General features: G+C 43.3%; 1 protein-coding gene across 1 annotated transcript in view; it reads right to left on the bottom strand.

Annotated features, from left to right (window-relative positions):
- Positions 1-25,214, bottom strand: part of TECTA (tectorin alpha) — a 100,776-nt gene that overhangs the window by 37,194 nt on the left and 38,368 nt on the right. The window contains exons 10-11 of the mRNA XM_049856799.1: positions 10,111-10,712; positions 1,962-2,523 (exon numbers count right to left, since the gene is read on the bottom strand). Of these exons, the coding sequence (XP_049712756.1) occupies positions 1,962-2,523; positions 10,111-10,712 (1,164 nt within the window). The remainder of the gene's footprint in view (positions 1-1,961; positions 2,524-10,110; positions 10,713-25,214) is intronic.

Genomic DNA, 25,214 nt, shown 5'->3' with positions numbered 1-25,214 from the left:
CTGCTGTGCTGACCCCAATGAATCCAGAGAGGCTCTGGGGCTTTATCCAGGCCCTGACTTTTGTATCCAACCCATTGCCACCAAGTCGATTCCGACTTCTGTATGGGCTTGTTTATTTTACTGAAATCAGCAGAGGCCAATGAATCTGGACAGTCACCCCTGCTGGCATCACCCTCCCAGCCCCTGGCTCAGAGACTGGGACTGGATGAACCAGTGTTGGTATCTCTCCCCCGCCCCTCCCGCAACACCCTCCCCGCCAATCTACCTGAATCCAATCATGTAGAACGTGAACTAACTGTGAGCATTAAACCATAACACACTTTCTGGTTTTTTACCGAAAGCTCCCTTTCCAGGATGAAAAGGGAGTTTATTCTCCAGGAGCCCTGCTGAATCACTTATTTAGAGCTCTATGCATTCAGCATCAATTTGTAGCCTTTTTATAAAAACAGGCCTTCGAAAAGAAATCTGCTATAGTTAATGAAATGGAGATGGGAAAATAGACCAAGGCAGGTTGGCCAAAGACCAGCAGTGGTTTCTCTCTGAAACTTTCCTATTCTGATGTGCTAAATGGGGGCAAATTATTCCAATATATTCCAGGACACCAGTGTAGTTATGGGTTAACAACACGGGCTTTGAGGTTAGAAGGTCCAATACTGACTTTGTCTCTGAGACCTTAGGCAAGTTACTTAGCTCCAATGAGTCTGTTTCTCCCTGACTAATTGGGTTCTTGAGAAGAATAAATGTGATAATTTTGATAAAGTGTTTAGCACGGGCCTTGGCTCAGAGCAAGCCATTTATGTAACAACAATACCACTTAGCATGCATAGAGTGTGCTAGGCTTTCAATTACCTAATTCGATCCTCCTAAAGTTTCTGTAACATAAATGGTGTAGGCAGCATTATCGCTTCTCTCCGGAGGGGGAAACTGAGAACCGGGGAGGAAAAGTGGATCAGTCCAAGGTCACACAGACCCTTAAGACAGAGCCCAGGCTAGAGTCCAGGAGCTCTGACTCCTTTTCTAAAGCTCTTAACATTCTGTTTTCCCATAAGCACAAAGACTGATGCATGACATATATGAATCAAATTGAACAACACACGTGGGGAAAGCATATAATATCAGCACAACGATGGGCCCATGAGAGTCCAGAACTAAGTAACTAACATACTCTTCCCTCATTAGTCTCTTGTTAACATTTTATTGTGCACTAAAACCTCAAAAGCCAAACTCGTTGCCGTCGCTTCTGACTCATAGCAACCCTATGGGACAGAGTAGAACTGCCCCCATAGGGTTTCCAAGGAGTGCCCGGTAGATTCGAACTGCTAACCTTTTGGTTGGCAGCTGAACTCTTAACCGCTATGCCACCAGGGTTTCCGATTGTGCACTAGCTGAGTTCAAATGCCACGTACAGTGCTCTGTGCTTTACATGTCGTTTTTGTTGTTAGCCGCCATCAAGTTGGCGACCCCATGCACAACCGAACAAAGCACTGCTTGGTTGTGATCCATAGAGCTTTCACTGGCAGATTTTCAGAAGTATATCACCAGGCCGTTCTTCCTGGTCTGTCTTAGTCTAGAAGTTCCTCTGAAACCTGTTTGGCATCACAGCAGCACACAAGCCACCCCTGGTAGGCTGTGGCCATGCGTGACGTGCACTGGCTGGGAACAGAAACCTGCTCTCCCACGTGGAAGGCAAGATTTCTATCACTGAACCATCAATGTCTCATGCTTTATACACAGGATCTTATTTCATCCGCAGAGTAACATAAGAAATAACTGATATTAGCCCATTTTATAGACAAGGAAATAGAGGCTCTGGAAGTTTAAATTTCTTGTATCGGATAGCAAACCCAGTTTCAAAGTGCATATCCTTAAACTACTCTCCCAACTGCTCTGACTTCCTTGGAGTTGAAAGCCTGGCCTCCCTCACCAATGAAGAATAAGGAGAGATAACCGGAAGAACTCACAGCAGGACGTGTAATTCCGCCAGCCGGTCACTGCGATCCCCTGAGTCTGGCAGGTGCTGGCGTAGTTCTGTAGCCAGCTACAGGCAGTCTGCACCGCGCCCGCATCGATGCAAGAGTCAAAAAGGCAGTTCTTGTAGAAGAAGGTGGGGTTGACTTTGCTGTGACACTTGGCGAAGCCAGCGTTCTGGTTGGGGATCAGGCTACACAGCTGCTGGACCTTGGAGAACCCTTCAACCTTGGCACAGGAAGGACAGCGGTCCCCACAGCCAACCTGGCAGAAGATGTCCCTCTTCACCCAGCTCTGCCCAAACTCACTGACACTAGATGCAAGCAGCCCCATGGGCATCTCCAGGTCATCGTCAGCGTTGCCATTATAGCGGCCACATAGGCCATAGGTGCTATTCTGCATGCTCCGGGGGACTGTGATTGACAGGAAGGTCTTCCAGTCATACACGACCTTCAGGCCAAAATCAGTTTCCACGACCACATGGAAGCCAAAGGAAAAGATGTTTATTTTCCCTTGTCCCAATTTCAGGGGTAGATAGAGCCGTTCATTGTTGACCTGTAAGAGAAAGAAGGTAGAGATGGAGAAATACAGTTGGCCCAGAGATTTTTCAGCAATTCTCCTCACGAACAGTCGCAAGAGAGGAGTCCCAGAGGGGGTTTAAGTGGGCTGAATGCAATGCTTTGCACTTGGTGTTGTATATGTCAGTCAACTATTATTATTAGGATTTCAACAGACTTAGATGATGATCTTTTGTACACAAATACACCTATTTATTTCAGTACCTTCTGTTTACATAGCATTATTTCCCCCAGGAGTTCAAATCGTTTTCTCCAAGGTAATGAAAGGGTAATAAGATTTCAATTAAGGTTCAGACTAAAATACCACAACCTAGAACTCCTGAGCTTCTATTTCCAGCTCGATGGTGGATTTATTTTAGGCAAGTCCCAATTTATTAATCCTTTTGGGACTTTTTATACCCTGAAAGCATGACTTGACTTTGCCGTTCCTTCTGCTTAGGATCCCACTCTTCACCCATCAAGATCCCTCTCATCCTCCAGACCCTGTTCAAATGTCCCCTCTTATGCAAAGCAAGACTTTCCAAGCCTGTGGTCAGAATTAATCACTCAGTTCTATGAGCAACCAGGGCATATTATTTATACTTCTTTTGTAGCCATCTCCACCTCTGGCCAAGATCAAGCATGTATGTGTACAATGCTTTTGAAGCACATGTGACAATCTGCCTTATATTATGATTGGCTGCGTACGTTTCTGTCTTGCCTACAAGATTTTGAGCAACTTCAGGGCAGGAGCCACATACTACTGATATATATATCCGCTTTCCCCTTACTTCCTTCCCTCCTCTCCAGCCCAGCACAATGCCTCACACAGAGAAAGCATTTGAACATATGTCTTACTATACATTTTTAATTCAGTCAACAGAGATATGTGTTAACATTAAACTCCAGAACTGCACTGCCCTTGAACTATTTTGATTCAGATGAGCTGAATCCTATAGTTCTTGGCGTGGGTAGTCCATGGTGGAAAATAGAGGCTGCCTGCTTCCCCACTGCAAGAATGGGCACCAGGCCTAAGATGCAAGCTGGGCTTCCTTGGGGGACAGGTAGGTGGCTGCTTCTTGGGGTGTTTTAATGTTGCCTTTTCTCCTTTTCTCCTGAGCTCCAGCTTCACTCTCCTGTCTGACACCTTCCTTCACCGCACTGCTACTGCCTTAGTTCAGACTCTCATCAACTTTCACCGTGACAACTGAATAATCCCCTAACTTGTCCTCCTGGCAGCAGAACTGTCCCCATCCTCCATTCACTCACTGCTGCCATATCGATATTTTAAAAGGGGATTGAAAACAGTTCATTCACTACTGAAAACCCTCTCCCAGGCTTAAGTAAAATGTCTGACAGCCTTAGCCCATCACACAGGGCTCTCCAGGAACCAGGCCCACCTCTCAGTCCCAGCCTACTTGCTTCCTCTTCTCCAGCCATTCCCAACAGTTTGCAGTCCCCCAAATGGACCAAGTGGCGTCATTCTACCCTGCCATTTCCTAGACTGTTCTCTTCGCACATGTGGTGGATGCTTTGGGTGTCCCACCCAGGTCCTCTTTTTTTCAGCCACTGTGTCTGTGGGCTAGTAATAACTCACTGCTGGCATTGTCAAATGGAAGCCACCTTGCCCAGGACATTATGACTCCCAACCCCAACCCAACCCCCTCAAATGCAGCCCTCAACCAATGACTGACTGACACAGGAGTACAAAGGACTGCCCCTTTGCCTAAGGTGAGACTAACTTTGGGGTATAATCCATGCTCCAGAGCTGTCAATGGATCAAGCTGAAGCTGGACTCCTGCTTAGACCACATACTAAGGTCTCACCCCCTGCCCTACACTGTTTCCCTCACTTCTCTAAAAACCCCCTTCTCGACTCTGCCTCTGGGAACCTGACCTAAGACAGCAAGGATGCCCCCTGGGCAATACTCACCCTTCAAAACTCAACTCAATTCAACTATTTCTTCTTCTATGAACGTTCTTCTAGGCAGAACTCATTCATCCATCCAGTAGACAGGAATTTGACACTACTGCCTACCAGGCACTGTACTAAATGCTGGGATAAGGCACAGGGCCTCTGTCTAGGAGATCACAGGCAAATGGGAGAGCCAGGTACATAAACAGAAAATAACAATGTCATCTGAGAAAAGCAGCACTAGAGATAAACAGATGCACAGGTACCTGAGTCATCCTGGGGACAGACCCAGGGATTCCTGAAGAAGATGACGCCCACACCTGGTCTTAAAGGATGAGTTGGTGTTGGCCAATCAAAGCGGAATGGGAGTGAAGAAAGGGAGTTCCCAGAAGACAGAACCTCATGAGGAAAGACCCGGAGGGGAGAAGAAGCATGAGAAACACAAAGATTCCCAGCAATTCAGTGCTGCTAGAGCATAAAGTGTGGACTTAGGAGATGTGGGAGACGAAGATGGAGAGGTGGGCAGGGCTGGACCACAGAGGAGGGCCTTGTATGCAACGTCACACAGGGCAGAGAGTCTCTGAGAGATAAAGCCCGAAAAATCCCCGTTCGTTTTGCAAAAAAAAAAACCCGAAGATTCATCAATGACTTCAGTAAGAGATTTCAGTAGAATGATGAGGCCAGAAGTCAGATTGTAGAGGTCACATGGGAAATAGGCGATAAGGAAGCAGAGCCGACCATCAGGAAATTTCGATATAAGGGAGAGGAGACATAGTGGACAGCAGCTTGTTGAAAATCGAGGTCAAGGCTTCTAAAAATGCTTTAGAATGAGTGTGTTGGTGGACCTCATAGGAAAGGACAGGTTGGAAACCCAATAGGCAGAGGGGATGACAGACGGACAAGATGCCTAAGTAGGAAGACGAAATGGAGTCAGGCACAGGGGAGAGTGGGTTAGAAAGGAGGAAGAGAAGAGGATGTTGATGGCCCACCATCTAGGCGGCAGGTATGTGGAGGGTGGGCAGAGCAGCGAGAGGGTGTCTGGTGAGCGAGGTAGACACTTCTGTAAACACAGAACCCACATGTGGCAGGTTGCTAAGAGAAGTGGAGCCTGTGGGGACTCTGCCTTGCCTCGTAGGCTTACAACTAATAAACTGAAAGCACTGCACTCAAAAGCCTGTGTGTGTCCGTTTGGTTTTCTTCCTAAGCGTTCCACATTTTATATTCTGGGCAACCGGTTTCAGGCAGGAAGCAATACCTCAGGGAAGCAACATAATTGGATTAAAGCTAAAAAGCTTGCAAAGTCTGCCATTGCCAAAGAGAAGCCTGAGAAAGAATACCCTCCCTCTCACAGGGCTGTCTTGGCTTTGTCTCTGAAGCCCCACGAATTGACCTCCATCCCAACGTCGCTGCCCTCTCTCTCTTTGTGAGTGAGAAATGCAGAGGGACCTATGGGAGAGGAGGTCAGAGAAAAAGAAGTGGTTGGTATGGAAACAGAGATAGATGGACGGATGGAGGAGGAAGCTGCAGAGGCGGAAGAGAAGAAGACAGACAAATGGGAGTGCACATGGGCAAATGTAGTCAACATTTTTAAGTACTGGTACTAAGACCATGTATTAGATTTCAGTAGAGAGCTTTGCTTTAAACAACTGACCCTAACCTACTTCTACAGCCTCTTCAGCCAGCTCTCTGTTCCCCACCTCATGCTCCCTAGAGGAACTGTTCTGAGGTCCTACCTACCCCAAGCTGTGTTATACCTCTGGGACTTCACTGATGTTTCTTTTTCCTAGAATGCCTTTACCTCATTCTCTGCCTGGCTAATGTACCCCTTCAGGGCTCAGCTCTGGGCCATCTCTTCCAGGAAGCCTTTCCTGAAGCCCCCAGGCTGGCTTAGGCAGCCCCTTTGCTGTGCTGTCACTGTCCTCTGTGGGAGACATCCTTGCAGCCCCTCATGTTACATTATCTGTTAATGTGTCCTTCTCTCCCACTGCACTCTGAGCACTCTTCAGACAGAAGCCATGTTTGATTTGTTTTTGTGCCCCAGGGCTTGGCATAGAATAGAAGTTAATACAGGCTTGTTGAACTAGACTGAGCTAGAGTGATACTCAAACACTCTTCTCTGATGGCCACAGCACTGGCAATAGGCCATAAAGACACAGGAGACTGGTGTGGGCATCCTGAAAACCTTCCCCTTGGCCTGGGCCATGAAGTTCTTGGCTGTGTTGAAGCCTCAGGGGAGATGGCAGGAGAGATGCTGCCTCTGCTGGGCTCTAATTGAGGACAGTGCAGCTGTGGGCACCATGGTGCACCTAGGGGTGTCTCCCCTTCTCTTGCTCACCCCCACATCCCTGCCTGGTAGAGGGAGAGCAGGTTTATCTCTATTTTCCCTTGGCTCTGTGCATTTTCCCACACCCTGCAGTGCTGCTCAATGCAGGAAAAGGGCAGAGTCATAGGGGATCCCATGTCCCAAGAAGTCACTTTCCTGTCACCCTCCATTGCTGAGAGCACTGGCAGTGACCGGGGGCTCTGGGCTGTGTTTTGCCTGCACTTCATTTCACACTGTCATTATGATGGCCATTATTCTTCAGGCTCAGGGAGAGCTGGTGACTAATAATAACATCATGGGAAAAACAAATGCAAATCATTGAATAAGCAGATCCTCTGATGCATATTAATAATTCAAAGTAACTGCTAAATCTATCCCCCAGGCCCCAAAAGAAAAGAACATTTCAATGAATCCTGAACTTCGTTTTCTTGTCAGGGATTTGAAGGCTGCATATCCTGTTCCCAGTTTGGGCACTTAGGACATTTGGGTGGCTTAGAAAGAAGGGTCCTGGCAAAGGGTCTCCCACCTTTTTAATTAGTTCCTCCTCGATGCTCATTATTCTCTCTTTACCCACTTCCCCCCCATTATCCAGCCCGCTCTTCATCTCTTTGTGTGAGGAAGAAGCCAGCTGTGTGGTTCATGTACCTTGACTTTAGCCATGAACACATCTCATGAGATTGGGTAGGACACATGCCTGGAAGGTGAGCTGACCTTCTAGGGACTTAGCCCGAATGTGGAGGGGGAGGGAAACCCTGGAAAGGATCCAGTGGTCTAGCTGCGAAAATAACTGGGGAGAGGTCAGAAAACCACACGTGTGGCCTCAGATATCCATGTACCTCAATGCCAAGTGCACGCAACCCAAAGCATAAAATATTATTTCATAATAAGCTAGGTTAGGACAGGATCTATGAACAGATTATATTTTAAAAGAAAAAAGCCTGTAAGTTAGAAAGGTGGAAGAGTGTTGAATGACAAGGAAATAGGTAACTGCATGAAAATTTGCAAATCTAAGGCTGGAAATATATCAGATGAGGAGAAAAGAAGAAAAAGACAAAAATGACGTAGGCGACATGGACAAAATGATTGATACGTTCGTTTTGACGCGATGCAAACGCAACAGAGGAAAGTTATTGTAACGGGCAACTACAGCTACCCAGATGTCTGCTGGGAATCTTATGGGGCTAAAAGCAAAGCATCTGATACATTCCTGACTCGTCTCAATGGCCATTTAATCCCCCCAATTGCTGAAGAAGTGACCAGTAGCAAAACGAAAGTGACAGGAACCTTGGAAGAATGAGGTTATTATGTCATCTCATTCATCCAGTTGGCAAAATGTTTTGAGTGTCACTATCTGCAAATCACTGCACATTCATTCAACATAAAGATAAATTAGGTGTGGGCCCACCTCTCAAGAAGCCTACGGTTAATATTGAGTGAGTTAGGCAACCACCACGGTAAGAGACAATGCGATAAATGCAGTAATGGATACAGGAACACACTGTTACGAAAGCATAGAGGGAAACAACCAGGAGTTTAGATTCATATTATCCAAAAACGCAAAGAATGGGCATGGTAAGATCTCTACCTTAGAGACTAAGAAGGTAGATTTCCAATAGATGTGAAAGGGAACACAGTTCAAGAGGCTTGGGAACCTCTCATTGTCAGAGAAGTTGTTGTTGCTGTTCGGTGCCATCAAGTTGATTTTCAACTCATAATGACCCCATGTGACAGAATAGAACTACCCCATAGGTTTTCTGGACTGTGATCTTTAAAGGAGCAGATGGGTTTAGGAAAATCTCAAGGAAGAAAAGAAATCAGTGTAGTTGCTCAGGTAACTCTAATAATGACTCAGAATTTTAAAGAGAATATACAAGATGAAAAGAAGCCTCCTTACAGAAAAACCAAACTCGTTGTCATTGTGTCAATGCTGAATCATAGTGACCCTAAAGGAGAGAGTAAAACTGCCCCATAGGGTTTCCAAGGAGCAGCTGGTGGATCTGAACTGCCAATATTTTGGTTAGCAGCCGAACTCTTAACCACTAGGCCACCAGGGTCCAGGGTCCCCTTCCAAAAAGCCCGTTGCTATCAAGTCAATTCCAACTCACAGTGACCCTATAAGACAGAGTAGAACTGCCCCATAGGATTTCCAAGGAGCGCCTGGTGGATTTGAACTGCCGACCTTTTGGTTAGCAGCTGTAGCTCTTAACCGCCATGCCACCACAGTAGGGGTGGATAAATTATGACAAGGACCTACAATAATAACGTTAAGAGCCCACATCCTAAATCAGCTCATCCAGAATGCTAAGGACAGAGGCTGTTGGCTTGCTTGTTAGTGTCTTCAGTTATGTTCAGAGGAAGACACTGGCCAAGGAGTGACTGGGCCTGTTTCTGGTTTGATCTTGTCAGGCTAGATGACAAGGAGTACATGGAATTTCTCAATCCCTACTTTTCATCTGTCTTCATGGTCAAAGGGAATGCTCTTTGGGTGGTAAGGGTAGAAAACGGTAAAACTAAAGCCACAGGTGAATAAAGAGATTGTAGGACATCCCCTGAATGCTCCGAATGAGTTCAAAGCTCCTGAACTCCTGGGATCCGGTGGAAACCAACTGTGGAGATGGAAGAACTAGAGGGAGACCAAAAAAAAAAAAAAAAAAGCCAAAAACCGAAACAAAACCTGTTGCCATCGAGACTGCTCTGACTCACAGCAACCTCACGTGTGTCAGAGTAGAACTCTACAAGGTTTTCAATGGCTGTGGTTTTTCAGACGTAGATCACCAGGCCTTTCTTCTGATGTGCATCTGGGTGGATCTGAACCACCAACCTTTCGGTTAGTAGCCCAGTGCTTAACCATTTGTACCATCCAGGGACTCCATAGAAGGAGGCCAGAAGCAGGTAAGTGAAATTCTGATCTTAAAAGACAGAAGGAGATGAGTTATGACAATGGCACCTCTTATAGACGCCTAATCTGTGCTAGGCATGTGTTCTCTTTTACAGATGAAGTGACTGAGCCAGGAGGGGAAGTGACTGCCCAGGGCAGTAGCCACAGTGGAATTCAAATCTAGGTCTGGTGACTCCCAAGTCTTTGTGATAGACTATGCTGCAATGTAAAAGGCTCCATTTCTAGAGTTGCGTCTGCTCTTAATTAGTTTTCCGTGACTTGGGAAAATCATTTTTCTCTCTGTGCCTTGGTTTCCTTATCTGTAAGATTAAGTGACAGAAAATCTCCAGGACCCTTCCCCGCTCTAACCCTTGGATTCTAGACTAGCCTGATTCAGCTCCAGCCTACCTGTGACCCCTGTCCCAGCATCCCCGTGACTAACTCTTGAGATCCAGCCTGTGACTACTCACCAGCACAGTGTGTTTGTAGGCCCGGTGAATCACAATGCTGTAGCCAAACAGAGTCACGTCCACCTGCTTGACCCACAAGGCCAGCGATGGGTCCCGGTCCTCATTCTTGGCTGTGACGATGAACTTGGGGATAGTGTCTGAGCTAGGCCTGTTTCCTGTGGTGCACAGGATGAATGGGCAGCTGGTCTGGAAGTCAAAGGGGTAGCCATCAAAGGTCAGATAGTGGCCATAGCCTGAGACAATGCAGGAGGCATCAGTGCGGGCCTGGCAGTAGTACAGGCCGCCCTCCTCCGTGCAGTACTCATCAGCCCTGCAGGGGATGGTCTCACAGTGGACGCTGTTGTCTGTACCATTGCAATAGCAGAAGATCTGGCAATCCAGGTCCACCCAGAAGGTCTCATTGGTGGCGAGTTGGTGCCCCTCGAAGTTGCAGCCACACTCGCTCCGGGTAACACACTGGCTGCCCTGCAGGGCATAGCCCTCGTCACACTGACAGCCCTCAGAGCAGCTATCCACACAGATGGGGCCCAGGGCCAGGGTTTCACAGGTCTCCGTACACGTCATGCACTCCTCAAAATGGCTGTTCTCCGGGCACTCCAGAGCTGAGGGTGGTCAAGGAGAAGACAGGCTTGAGAAAGGAACAGCAGTCAGAGGTGGGAATGTGTGTGTGTGTGCGTGTGCATGCATGCATACGTGCACGCAGGTGCGTGCATGCAAGTGTATGTGTACTCATTTGTACAGCTCAGTGAGCTTGATAAATGCCACATGAGCAGCACCACTGTCATCCTCAGTCGGGGTGATCAAAGGTTCAGTGAACCCCTCACTCACGTGCCATGTACAGGATTCTGATTCCATGAGCATGTATTGATCACCTGCTACATGCCAGGTGCTGTCTTGAGCATCTTTGTGTACTTTATCTCAACAACCTGCAAAGTAAGGTAAATCTTATTATCCCTATCTTATAGATGAAGAACCTGCAGTTCAGTGACTCAACCCAGCTAGCTATTAAGTACCAGAGTTGGGATATGAACCCATATCTCCTGACTGTAAGTCTAGAGTTGTGGAGAGGCAGTGTGTTGTACTGGAAAGAACACGTGTTTGGGGGCCACAGAGGCCTGGGGATGTCTTTGAGCTTCAGTTTCTTCTTTTTCAAAATAAGGACAATACTTACCTGGCAGGGTTGTTCTGAGGATTAATAGCCTCATATATTGAGCCCAAAGTAAAGTCTAAATAAATGTTATGTCTTCCTCTCTTTATACTCTAGTATACAGTTAGGCTTTATATAGGTATTTTTTGTTCTAGAAATTAGTTCCATGTCTTTTCTTTTGTCTTTCACTTTCCTGCTACTGATGTCCTCTGGTTGCCTCCGCCTTCTCCTGACCCTCTGTACCATGCTCACTCCCACCTAGTCTTTTTCCTCTGCCTGGACTGTCTTCCCACAAGCCAAATCTCATCAATCCTTCAAGTTTCATTTCAAATTGCACTTCCACCAAGAAGCCTTCCTTGGCAGGGAAGTCTCTCAGTCAAAAAGCACAGCACACAAACTTCATGTGCTGTTCACTGTTGAGTTTTGGGTAACCTTTCCCTTTCTCTGTTACTTTAGTTTGTCAGAACTCGACATAGTCATGGACAGAATCTAGGATCCCAGAAGAAATCTACCAACAAGTCCGTGAAATCTAGAGATCCGTGAAGGTGCCCACCATCTCCGGGGAGAATAAGATCTTGCCTTTAAAATTTCCTTTGGCTCTTATACAGACTCTCACTCCTTAATACAATCCAAGGACATAAAAGACATTACAAAGAAATAAATTGCATGGCAATAATAGTTTTGCCCAAAAGTACCAACTCAATTGTTCCGCAGTGTGTCCTGGAAGCAAATCTTTTTTCTAGGCTAAAGAACTGTCTCCACTCCCCATTGCCCTCCCCATCAACTACAATACCATACAGCTTTGGAGTTAAAGGCTAGTTCAGCACTAATTAAATATGTCTGCATAGAGGGATTTTCACATTGGTCTCGAAATTATGAATGTTATAACACTGACTGCAGGTTTATGGCGATAGAAATAACATGACTTATTTAAATGGCTCTCGCTTTATGACTTACTGTGTTGTCTGAATTTGTCTGAAAGTCTGGAACATACAGACGTGCAGTAATAAAACTTCCCTCGATGCCTCTGTGAAATTGCTTAATTTGGCAGCCTGGCTCGGCCAGCAAGAGAGCTGGTTAAAAATATCTGAATACAGAAGCAGTGGTCCTCTCTCTCTAGGTTCACAGAAGATTGTGTTCCTGATTTGCAGCTGCTGTCCATTCAATCCCCACTCTGCAAGACCCCAACCAGATTAACCCCTTAGTACCCGGACACTTGATTAACCAAGTGTGCATGTTTCAGGTCCTTCTCTCCAGATCCACGTACTAAAGGTCTACATGAGACATCCTGGGGGATGTCTCAAGTTGGAGCCCTGGCTCTTTGCCTGAGGATGCCATGTTCCACGTGGCTGCTTCTACCCATATCTCTCTCTAAGAAAAGTTACTTATGAAAGCTCTCTCCAGCTCTGTTGGCCCAGATGAGGGATGGCAAGAAGGTCTTTTCAGCAGCCATTGCACACAGGGAAAGAAGAATCATCCCCATCACACTGCTGTGCTTGGCATGCACAAAGCCACCATATTGTGCTTGGCATGGTACAAAAACAACCCAGAAACACTGCCTGCTGGTTAGGAGTTAGCGGTCAAAAAGGATGGCACTGACAGCCTGGCAACAAAATGGATTTAGTCTGGGGGAGACTCTGGCAGTCCACGCTGTGATTTAAATACATCTAGAAAGAAGCTGGGTGTGTGAGCAGGGACAGAAATCATGTTCAATAAGGTGGAGATAGGGCAGAAGAGGATGCAGGGAGATGGATTAAAAGAAGGCTTTGGGAAAAGAAGGTCCTACTAGATGTGGCGATCAAGAGAAATCTTGGGGCCTCTCCCCTCCTGTGTGCTCCCAGAATTCCAGCTTTAAGATTTAACACCATCTGCTGGTGGCACAGTGGTTAAGAGCTCGTCTGCTAACCAAAAGGTCAGCAGTTTGAATCCACCAGCTGCCCTTGGAAACCCTATGGAGCAGTTCTTCTCTGTCCTACAGGGTCACTATGAGTCGGAATCAAGTAACGAGTTTGGTTTTTGGTTTTTTGCAGGATGGTTAACACTTGCCAGGCACATAACCACCCTTCTCTGAGATGACAACAACCAACCCTCCATGTACTTCTTTGACTTTCTCAAGTGTAGAAATCTGAGTTTTAAAAAATAGAGTGGAACATGAGGCATATTTAGGGCAGGGAAATTACTCTGTATGACACTGTAACGGTGGATGCGTGACACACTGTGTATTTGTCAAAATCCATAGGACTGTACAACCCAAGTTGTGAACTCTAATGTAAACTATAGATTTTAGTGAATACTAATGTAATAACATTGGTTTCTCAATTGTAACAAGTGTATCACATGTATGCAGGTGTTAACAATAGGAGAAATGTTGTGCAGGGGAGGAGGGTATATGGGAATTCTATGTACTTTTTCCACAAATTTCCTATAAAGCTACAATTGCTCTTAAAAAAAAAGTCTATTAAAAGAATTTTTAAACTAAAAGAGAACAAACAAAACAATAGAAGATGTGTGTGTGTGTTGTGTGTGTGTGTGTGTGTGTAGCCCTTAGCGCTGTCCATTGAAAGGGCCTAGAAGCAAAGCAAAGGCACTCTCATAGCAATGAGCACACCTCACCCAGACCTTGGTTTCTAATAATATTCCCCACAAAAAGAATCAGAGCTCCTTGGAGACATGGCTGATTCTACTCCAGGACAAAGAAGGTAAGCAATGAGTGTGGAGCACCTCGTTATTCCAGAAAGTAAGAAAGTGTTCAAAAAATGATAAAGGCATGGCAAAAGGACAGAAAAGCCTACTGGAACAATTTTAAAATAATTAACAAATGTAATATGAAATATAAACCATGATAAAAATAGGAATTCATAAATCCATATTAATAAGATGATGATGATGAAAAGAAGATAGACACAGGCAGTCCCCAGGTTAAGAATGTCTGACTTATGTACAACTGTAGTAATAAACCAACCCCTGTAAAACCTACTATATTAAAAATTTGAGGTATGTACAATGGTTTGCAATAAAAAACAAGTGCTACTTTGCAATGTTCATCAAAACATTATTATTATTTCTGTATTATTATGTTAAAGAAGTTTTCATGTATCTGGAAATGTTTCTTTAATTTTTTATGCATAAAAACATACAGATGTCAATTTGTAGCACTAGATGCCCACATCAAAAAAGAAGAGAGGGACAAAATCAAAATATTAGTTATGCAACTTGAACAAATACAAAGAGAACAGCAAAAGAAGCCCACAACCACCAGAAGAAAGGAAATAATAAAGATCAGAGCAGAAATAAATGAAGAAGAACATAGAAAACCCCCATATGTCTGTCAGTTTGTCATACTGTGGGGGCATGCGTGTTGCTGTGATGCTGGAAGCTATGCCACCAGTATTCAGATACCAGCAGGGTCACCCATGGAGGACAGGTTTCAGCTGAGCTTCCAGACTAAGACAGACTAGGAAGAAGGACCTGGCAGTCTACTTCTGAAAAGCATTAGCCAGTGAAAACCTTATGAATAGCAGAGGAACATTGTCTGATACAGTGCTGGAAGATGAGCCCCCAGGTTGGAGGGCACTCAAAAGATAACTGGGGAAGAGCTGCCTCCTCAAAGTAGAGTTGACCTTAATGACATGGATGGAGTAAAGCTTTCAGAACCTTCATTTGCTGATGTGCCACGACTCAAAATGAGAAGAAACAGCTGCAAACATCCATTAATGATCAGAACCTAGAATGTACAAAGTATGAGTCTAGGAAAATTCGAAATCATCAAAAATGAATTGGAACACATAAACATCGATATCCTAGGCATTAGTGAGCTGAAATGGACTGGTATTAGCCATTGTGAATCGGACAACCATATAGTCTACTACGCTGGAAATGACAACTTGAAGAGGAATGGTGTTGCATTCATCGTCAAAACGAACGTTCCAAGATCCATCCTGAAGTACAATGCTATCAGTGATAGGATAATATCCATACACTTACAAGGAAGATCAGTTAATACGGCTATTATTCAAATATACGCACCAACCACTAGGGCCAAAGATGAAGAAATAGAAGATTTTTTTCAGCTGCTGCAGTCTGAAATTGATCGAACATGCAATCAAGATGCATTGATAATTACTGGTGACTGGAATGCAAAAGTTGGAAACAAAGAAGGAGGATCAGTAGTTGGAAAATGTAGCCTTGGTGATAGAAACAATGCCAGAGATCGAATGATAGAATTTTGCAAGGCCAATGACTTCTTCTTTGCAAATACCTTCTTTCACCAACATAAACAGCAACTAGACACATAGACCTTGCCAGAGGGAATGCACAGACATCAAACTGACTACATCTGTGGAAAGAGACGATGGAAAAGCTCAATATTATCAGTCAGAACAAGACCAGGGGCCGACTCTGGAACAGGGCATCAATTGCTCATATGCAAGTTCAAGCTGAAGCTGAAGAAAATCAGAGCAAGTCCACGAGAGCCAAAATACGACCTTGAGTCTATCGCACCTGAATTTAGAGACCATCTCAAGAATAGATTTGACGCATTGAACACTTGTGACCAAAGACCAGGCAAGTTGTGGAATGACATCAAGGACATCATACATGAAGAAAGCAAGAGGTCATTGAAAAGACAGGAAAGAAAGCAAAGACCAAGATGGATGTCAGAGGAGACTCTGAAACTTGCTCTCGAACGTCGAGCAGCTAGAGCAAAAGGAAGAATTGATGAAGTAAAAGAACTGAAGATTTCAAAGGGCATCTCGAGAAGACAAAGTAAAGTATTATAATGACATGTGCAAAGAGCTGGAGATGGAAAACCAAAAGGGAAGAACACGCTCGGTGTTTCTCAAGTGAAAGAACTGACGAACGTGAAGGATTCTGTGGGGAAAATATTAAACAGCACAGGAAGCATCAAAAGAAGATGGAAGGAATATACAGAGTCATTATACCAAAAAGAATTAGTCAATGTTCAACCATTTCAAGAGGTGGCATATGATCAGGAACCGATGGTACTGAAGAAAGAAGTCCAAGCTGCTCTGAAGGGATTGGCGAAAAACAAGTCCCCAGGAATTGATGGAATATCAATTGAGATATTTCAACAAACAGATGTAGTGCTGGAGGTGCTCACTCATCTACGCCAAGAAATATGGAAGACAGCTTCCTGGCCAACTGACTGGAAGAGATCCATATGTATGCTTATTTCCAAGAAAGGTGATCCAACTGAACTTGGAAATTATAGAACAGGTTTTTATCATTAATATCACATGCAAGCAAAATTTTGCTGAAGATCATTCAAAAACGGCTGCAGCAGTATATTGACAGGGAACTGCCAGGAATTCAGGCTGGTTTCAGAAGAGGATGTGGAACCAGGGGTATCATTGCTGATGTCAGATGGATCCTGGCTGAAAGCAGACAATACCAGAAGGATGTTTACCTGTGTTTTATTGACTATGCAAAGGCATTCAACTGTGTGGATCATGACAAATTATGGACAACGTTGCAAAAAATGGGAATTCCAGAAGACTTAATTGTGCTCATGAGGCACCTTTACATAGATCAAGAGGCAGTTGTTCAGACAAAACAAGGGCACACTGATTGGTTTAAAGTCAGGAAAGGCGTGCATCAGGGTTGTATTCTTTCACCATACCTATTCAATCCGTATGCTGAGCAAATAATTCAAGAAGCTGGACTATATGAAGAAGAACAGGGCATCAGGATTAGAGGAAGACTCATTAACTACCTTCATTATGCAGATGACATAACCTTGCTTGCTGAAAGTGAAGAGGACTTGAAGCACTTATTAATGAAGATCAAAGACCACAGCCTTCAGTGTAGATTACACCTCAACATAAAACCAAATAATATGAGAAGCTGGACTATATGAAGAAGAACAGCATCAGGACTGGAGGAAGACTCATTAACTACCTGCGTTATGCAGATGACACAACCTTGCTTGCCGAAAGTAAAGAGGACTTGAAGCACTTACTAATGAAGATCAAAGACCACAGCCTTCAGTATAGATTGCACCTCAACATAAAACCAAATAATACGAGAAGCTGGACTATATGAAGAAGAATGGCATCAGGATTGGAGGAAGACTCATTAACAACCTGCGTTATGCAGATGACATAACCTTGCTTGCCAAAAGTGAAGAGGACTTGAAGCACTTACTAATGAAGATCAAAGACCACAGCCTTCAGTATAGATTGCACCTCAACATAAAGAAAACAAAAGTCCTCACAACTGGACCAATGGGCAACATCATGATAAACGGAGAAAAGATTGAAGTTGTCAAGGATTTCATTGTACTTGGATGCACAATCAACAGCCATGGAAGCAGCAGTCAAGAAATCAAAAGACTCATTGCACTGGGCAAATCTGCTACAAAAGGCCTCTTTAAAGTGTTAAAAAGCAAAAACATCACCTTGAAGACTAAGGTGTGCCTGACCCAAGCCATGATATTTTCAATTGCATCATATGCATTGGAAAGCTGGACAATGAATAAGGAAGACCAAAGAAGAATTAACGCCTTTAAATTGTGGTGTTGGCAAAGAATATTGAATATACCATGGACTGCCAAAAGAATGAAAAAATCTGTCTTAGAAGAAGTACAACCAGAATGCTCCTTAGAAGCAAGGATGGTAAGGCTGCATCTTACATACTTTGGACATGTTGTCAGGAGGGATCAGTTCCTGGAGAAGGACATCATGCTTGGCAGAGTACAGGGTCAATGGAAAAGGGGAAGACCCTCAATGAGGTGGATTGACACAGTGGCTGCAACAATGAGCTCAAGCGTAACAATGATTGTAAGGATGGCTCAGGATTAGGCAGTGTTTCATTCTGTTGTGCATAGAGTCGCTATGAGTCGGAACCAACTTGACGGCACCTAGCAACAACGACATATACTAAGACAAACATTTGACTGACGTTAGATATGAATCATACCTAACTGTCCCAACTCGTGTAGAAATTCAACTTAAAGACAGACTTAGGAAGGAACTCGTTTGTAACCTGGTTCTGCCTGTAGACAGATAGAGGGTGAAAGGAATGATGGGAGAGAGAAACAGAGAAAGAGAAGAGAGGGTTTGTGCTTACAGCAGAATGGCAACTGCTGGCTGGTAAAAACAGAGGGAGTACTGGAGTTGGAAACCACCATTTTGCAATCATATAGTAAAGATTAATACAGGCAAAAATCACCAATGTGCACTAAACCCGAGAAGAGAATTTTGATGAGGAGCAGGATATTTGCATATCTTCCTACAGGTTGTTTATTAGTTACAAGGAAGAAACATAGCAACTACATAGTAGAGATAGTCAATAAATTCTTGAGCAGAGGATGAAAATGAACATCACCAATGAGGGAAAGATGGACAAAGAGTGCTTCTGCATGTGATAGGACAACATGAGAAAAACATACAACACTTATGTAGGATTCTGACTGGGGATGCATAACCTGATTCTAATCATGAGGAAACATCAACCCCATATTGAGAGGCATTCTATTTAAAAAGCAGAGGGTGAAACAGGTAAGTAAAAACTGAAGCCTCTGCCTACCTAAGACTTTCTTGCAGAAATGATTGCTGGCAAAAACACCAACTACTGGGGAAACCTGAGAAAGTTAACACTCTTGAAAATTCCAATGCCTCAACAAAAAAATCACAAGACATGCAAAGAACAGAGAAGCAATGGTCCATAAAAATGAGCATGACAAAGGGAGTGAAAGTGCACATACCCATTGCTGTTGAGTTGATTCTGACTCATAGCTACCCTATAGGATGCAGTAGGACTGTCCCGTATGATTTCTAAGGAGTGATTAGTGGATCCGAACTGCCAACCTTTTGGTCAGCAGCTGTAGCTCACTGTAACTCTTAGCCATTGTGCCACCAGGTCTCCAAAAGTGCATATAGGGATGACCAAATAAGGAAAAAAAAAGGAGGAATATAATACAGCAATGTTAAACATAATCGAAGAACTAAGAGAAAACAAAGAGCTAAAACAAACAAAGAATTCAAGAACAAAATGAAGATCTAAAAAAAGAGATATTGCAACTGAAAGGAACAATAAGTGAAATGAGAAACATAACAGAAGGACTTTCCAACAGACTTAATCAGACAGAAGAAAGAACCAGCAAATTAGAGGATAAGACAGTTAATATTACAGACATTGAAGAGGAACAGAGGCTCAAGAAGCCTGAGCACAGTTTAATGCAATCATGGATCAATGACAAGACACCTAATATACACATCATGGAAATTCCAGAAGATGAGAAAGGAACAGAAAGAATGTTTGAAGAAATAATGACAGAAAATGTGCCCAATCTAACATAGGGCATGAATCTACAAATCCAAGAAGTTCAAAGAACTCCAAGCAAGGTAAACTCAAAGAGATCTACACCAAGACACATCATAGTCAGGCTCTCAAAAATTAAAGATAAAGAGAGAATCCTGAAAGCAGTTAAAGAGAAGCAAAGAGTCACATACAAAGGATCCCTAGTAAAAAAAAAAATTAAGTGCTGATCTTTCCTCAGAAACATTGGAAGCCAAAAGGCAATGGAATGATATATTTAAAGTGTGAAAGGAAAAAAACAAAAAAACCGTCAACCAAGAATATTGTACCCAGCAAAACTATCCTTCAAGAATGGGGGTGAAATTAAAACATTCCCAGATAAATTGAAGCTAAGAGAGTCTATATCCACCAGACCATAAATATGAAAAATACTAATGGGAGTTCTGTAGATGGAAGGGAAAAGATGCTAGAAAGGAATTCAAAGCTATGCATAAAAAGAAAGATCCTTAATAAAGGGAAATGCATGGATGAGTATATACGAGGGTATGAGGGTATAAATGGACAAGTATATACAAGGGCCAGTAATAAGTTATCAATGCTTGATAATTCTAAATGTTTTGTCCTTCATATTTTTAATAGCAAATATATCAAAGGTAAGGATAAAATTATGTTATAGGGCACATGAAATATAAAGACATAATTAGTGATAATGACAAAAGGGGGACAGAGGAATGATATAGAATTTCTTGTATGTTACTGAACTTAAGTTGGTACCAACTTTCCCTAGAATATTATAAATACAAGCTCTTAAATATAATGTTCATGGCAACCACTAAGAAAAGATACTAAAAACATACACAAAAAGAAAGGGAAGGGAACCAAAAAGACTCACTACAATAAACCAGCAAAATACAAAAGCAAGAAGTACTAAAGGACGAAGACAAAGAAGGCTTAAGACACAAAAAACAAATAACAAAATGGCAGAAGTAGGTCACTTCTTACCAGTAACTACAGTGAATATAAATGCTCCAACCAAAAGGCAGAAAGTGGAAAAATGGATTTAAAAAAAGTGATCCAATTACATGCTGTTTACAAAAGACATGAAGGATATAAATAGGTCGAAAGTGAAAGGATGGAAAAAATATTCCATGCAAATAATAACCAAATAGAGGTGGGTGGAAATCTTAATATCAGACAAAGTACAATTTAAGATAAAATCTGTAAGAAGAGTTAAAGTGATAAAATGGTCAGCTAATCCATGAGATTTAATGATCATAAATATATATGCACCCAACATCAGGGTACCTAAATATATAAAGCAAACACTGATAGAATTGAAGGAAGAAATAGATAGTAGTACAATACTAGTTGGAGACTTAAACATACATTTTCAATATTGGGCAGAACATCCAGAAAGAAGATCAACAAGGAAGCAGATGACCTGAATGACACTATAAACCAACGAGACTTAACAGACATATACAGAATACTCCACCCAAAAGCACCACAGTATACAGTCTACTTTACTGCACATGAATCAGTCTCCAGGATAGACCACATTTTAGGTTCCAAAGCAAGTCTTGATAAATTTAAGAAGATTAAAATCATACAAAGTATCTTTTCTGACCACCATAGAGTGAAGCTAGAAGTCAATTAAAAAAAAAAGAAGAAGAACTTGGAAAATACCCAAACATATGGAAATTAAACAACATACTTTTAAAAAACCAATGGGCCAAGGAAGAAATCAAAAGAGGAATCACGAGTAAAATGAAAATGCAAGCACAACATACCAAAACTTATGGATGCAGCAAAGGCAGTATTCAGAAGGAAACATACAGCAATGAATTCCTACATAAAAAAGGAAGAAAGATCTCAACTTAACAATCTACCTCAACAACTCCAGGTACTAGAAAGAGAAGAGCTAAGCCTAAACCTACCAAAAGAAAGGAAATAACAAAGATTGGAGCAGAAATACCAGAAGTTGGTTCTTTGGAAAGATCAATAAGATTGATAAACCTTTAGCCACATTGACAAAGAAAAGATGCAAACAATCAAATAAAAAATGAAAGAGAGGACATTACAACTGACCCAACAGAAATAAAGAGAATTAGGACACTATATTATGAACAATTGAACAGCCACAAACTGGACAATCTAGATGAAACAGACAAACTCTTAGAAGCACACAACCTATCCAAATTGACTCAAGAGGAAAAAGAACGTCTCGACAGACCCATAACAAGTGAAGAGATCAAATCAGTGATCAAAAACCTCTCAACGACAACAACAAAAAAAACAGACTTGGACCAGGTGGCTTCACTGAAGAATTCTATTAAACATTTAGAGAAGAATTGAAGCCAATACTATTTAAACTCTTCCAAAAGATAGAGAAAGAAGGAATACTCCTCAATTCATTCTATGAAGCAAACATAACACTGATACCCAAGCCAGACAAAAACACTACAAGAAAAGAAAACAACTAGCCAATATCTCTTATGAATATAGATGCAAAAATCCTCAACGAATACTAGAGAACAGAATCCAACAGCACATTAAAAGAGTCATACACCACAACCAAGTGGGATTTATGCCAAGAATGAATTAGAAAATCGATCAACTTTATATACCAATAGAACAAAGGAAAAAAAACCACAGGATCATCTCTACAGGTGCAGAAGCATTTGATAAAGTTCAACACCCTTTATTGATGAAAACCCGAAAGAAAATTAGAAGAGAAGTGAAATTCCTCGATGTAATTCAGGGCATATATCAAAATCCCAACAGCCAACATTATACTTAATGGAGAAAGATTGAGAGTTTTCCACTTGAAATCAGGAACATGACAAGGGTGGCTGCTCTCACCACTTCTATTCAACATTGTTTTAGAAGCACTATCCAGAGCAAAAAGACAAAATAAATAAATAAATGGAAAGTATCCAGAATGGAAAAGAAGAAGTAAAATTATCTCTATTTGTGGATCCTATCTTTTTTTTATCTATCTATAGAAAATCCCAAGGAGTCCACAGGAAAACTTCTAGAGCTAATAGAGGAATTTAGCAAAGTTGCAAGGTACAAGATCAACAAACAAAAATCAGTTACATTTCTATACACCAGCAATGTGAAGTTTGAAAGGGAAATTAGTGGAACAATTCCATTTACAATATTGTCGAAGATGATAAAATACCTAGGAATAAATCTAACCAGGGATGTGAAGGACTTATACAATGAAAACTGTAAAATATCACTGAAAGAGATTAAGGAGGGCTTAAATAAATGGAAAGATGTTCCATGTTCATGCATTGGAAGATTTAACACCTTTAAGACGTCAATACTACCTACAGCAGTCTATAGATTGAATGAAATCCTGGTCAAAATTCCAGCAGCCTTCTTTAGAAAAACAGAAAAACCAATCCTAAGCTTTACGTGGAATGGAAAGAGGCCTCGAATAGCTAAAACAAAGTTGAAAGAGAAGAATGAAGTAGGAGGGCTCACACTTCCTAATTTTAAAACATACTATAGACTGGGGGGCCAAGATGGCTGACTAGGTAGATGCTACCTCGGATCCCTCTTGCAACAAAGACTTGGAAAAACAAGTGAATCGATCACATACAGGACAATCTACGAACCCTGAACAACAAACACAGATTTAAAGAGTTGACCTGAGTGACAGAGACGGAGAACGAACAACTACGGGGAAGCAGTGACTGTTTTCGGAGCCTGGAGCCAGCGTCCCAGTCAGGTAACCTTGGCGCCAGGCTTAGGACTGGGCGCAGGGGAGAGCTGAGCACGGCATCCTCTCACGGCGCAAACACGGGGTGCAGCCCTACCCTCCTGAACTGACCCGGGGAGGGGGCCCAGCCAGTCCGCACAGGCGGCGCAGCAATGAGGCTGCCAGGAGGAGAAGTCGCCGGGAGGCAGTGACTGGTTTTGGAGCCGGGAGTGCAGCGTCCCAGCAGGTGAACCTTGACGCTGGGCTGTGGACTGGCAACGGAGGAACTGACCGCGGCTTCTGCGGGCCAGACCCTCGGGGGCAATCTCTACCCAGCCAGCACACCTAGGCGACACGCCCCTCGGGAATCTCAGATAAAATAGTCATCCCAAGCAAGATAAGCAACTTTGGCTATATCCCGGGGTGCTACTCTCTCCTGTTTTTCTGAACCCTCCACTCCCCTTCCCAGGTGGCTTCATTAACATTGGAATTTCCTGAGCCAGAGGGAGAATGGCTCCAGCTCCACGGCTTTTCTTTTCCCTTTTTTTTTTGGTCTTTTCCTAACCCATTCTTCCGGCCTGAGAGAAGCAACCACAAAAAACCCAGAGACCAAAAATCCTTCCCTAATTGGACTAAAAACACCGGGAGTGCAGCGTCCCAGCAGGGGAACCTTGATGCTGGGCTGTGGACTGGCAACGGAGGAACTGACCGCGGCTTCTGCGGGCCAGACCCTCGGGGGCAATCTCTACCCAGCCAGCACACATAGGCGACAGGCCCCTCGGGAGTCTCAGATAAAATAGTCATCCCAAGCAAGATAAGCAACTTTGGCTATATCCTGGGGTGCTACTCTCTCCTGTTTTCCTGAACCCTCCCCTCCCCTTCCCAGGCAGCTTCATTAACATTGGAATTTCCTGAGCCAGAGGGAGAACGGCTCCAGCTCCGCAGCTTTTCTTCCCCCCCCTTTTTTTTTTTTTTTTTTTTTGGTCTTTTCCTAACCCATTCTTCCGGCCTGAGAGAAGCAACCACAAAAAACCCAGGGACCAAAAATCCTTCCCTAATTGGACTGAAAACACAGAACTAGCTCCAGCCAAGCATATATGATCCATATTTCGGGCTTTCATCCCTACAGGGAACAAGGTGGCTATTATAATGCAAAGGCATTTCTGATAGGGATCTGACTGCATTTTTTTTAGCGGATTTACTGGAAAAACAAGTTTCCCAGGTCTGATATCTCTGCTTATTTAACAGAGCCCTAACTGACCCACAACAGGGAACTGAGGGCTGAAGCTCCCCCCAGACCACCTAGCCTCTTGCCTTAGGGGTCTAAGTAGGGTGACACCTACCAATCTGTAGAGGTACTTGCATTGGGGGCCTAAGGTACAGCTGCAGAGCCCTCCCACCAAGGTGCTTTAGGAATAGAGACACACCTACCTCACTGACACTTGGGGGAAGCCTGTCAGCATCCTGCCCCCCCCGGAGTGTGAACCCTAGCTGCTAATAGAATCTGGTGCACACAACTATCACCACTACTTCTCTAGGTGGGTAGGTGTTAGGGTGCAGCACACACTTGATGATCCAAAATCAGATTCCACACAAGAATAGTGAATAGACTCAGGCATATATATCTGGCAACAGCCCAAACCAGCTGGTAATAGGTCATAAGTAAGTCAAGGACTACAACAATCAAGACAGCACAATCTAGTAGCCCATCCACGTATATTGAAAGAAAACAAAACAAGATAAGACTCAGTGAGCAAATATAGAATAAATCACTACAATATCTTAGTGATGGCTCGCAGACAGCAATCGATATCAAACCACATAAAGAAGCAGACCATGACAGCTTCTACAACCCCCCAAACAAAAGAATCAAAATCTTTCCCAAATGAAAATACAATCCTGGAATTATCAGACACAGAATATAAAAAACTAATTTACAGAATGCTTCAAGACATCAGGGATGACCTCAGA

The sequence above is a fragment of the Elephas maximus genome, chromosome 17, assembly GCF_024166365.1.
Source record: "Elephas maximus indicus isolate mEleMax1 chromosome 17, mEleMax1 primary haplotype, whole genome shotgun sequence".
Classification (NCBI taxonomy): domain Eukaryota; kingdom Metazoa; phylum Chordata; class Mammalia; order Proboscidea; family Elephantidae; genus Elephas; species Elephas maximus.
The sequence above is the reverse complement of the archived record's forward strand: the minus strand, read 5'-3'. Positions and strand labels throughout refer to the sequence as shown.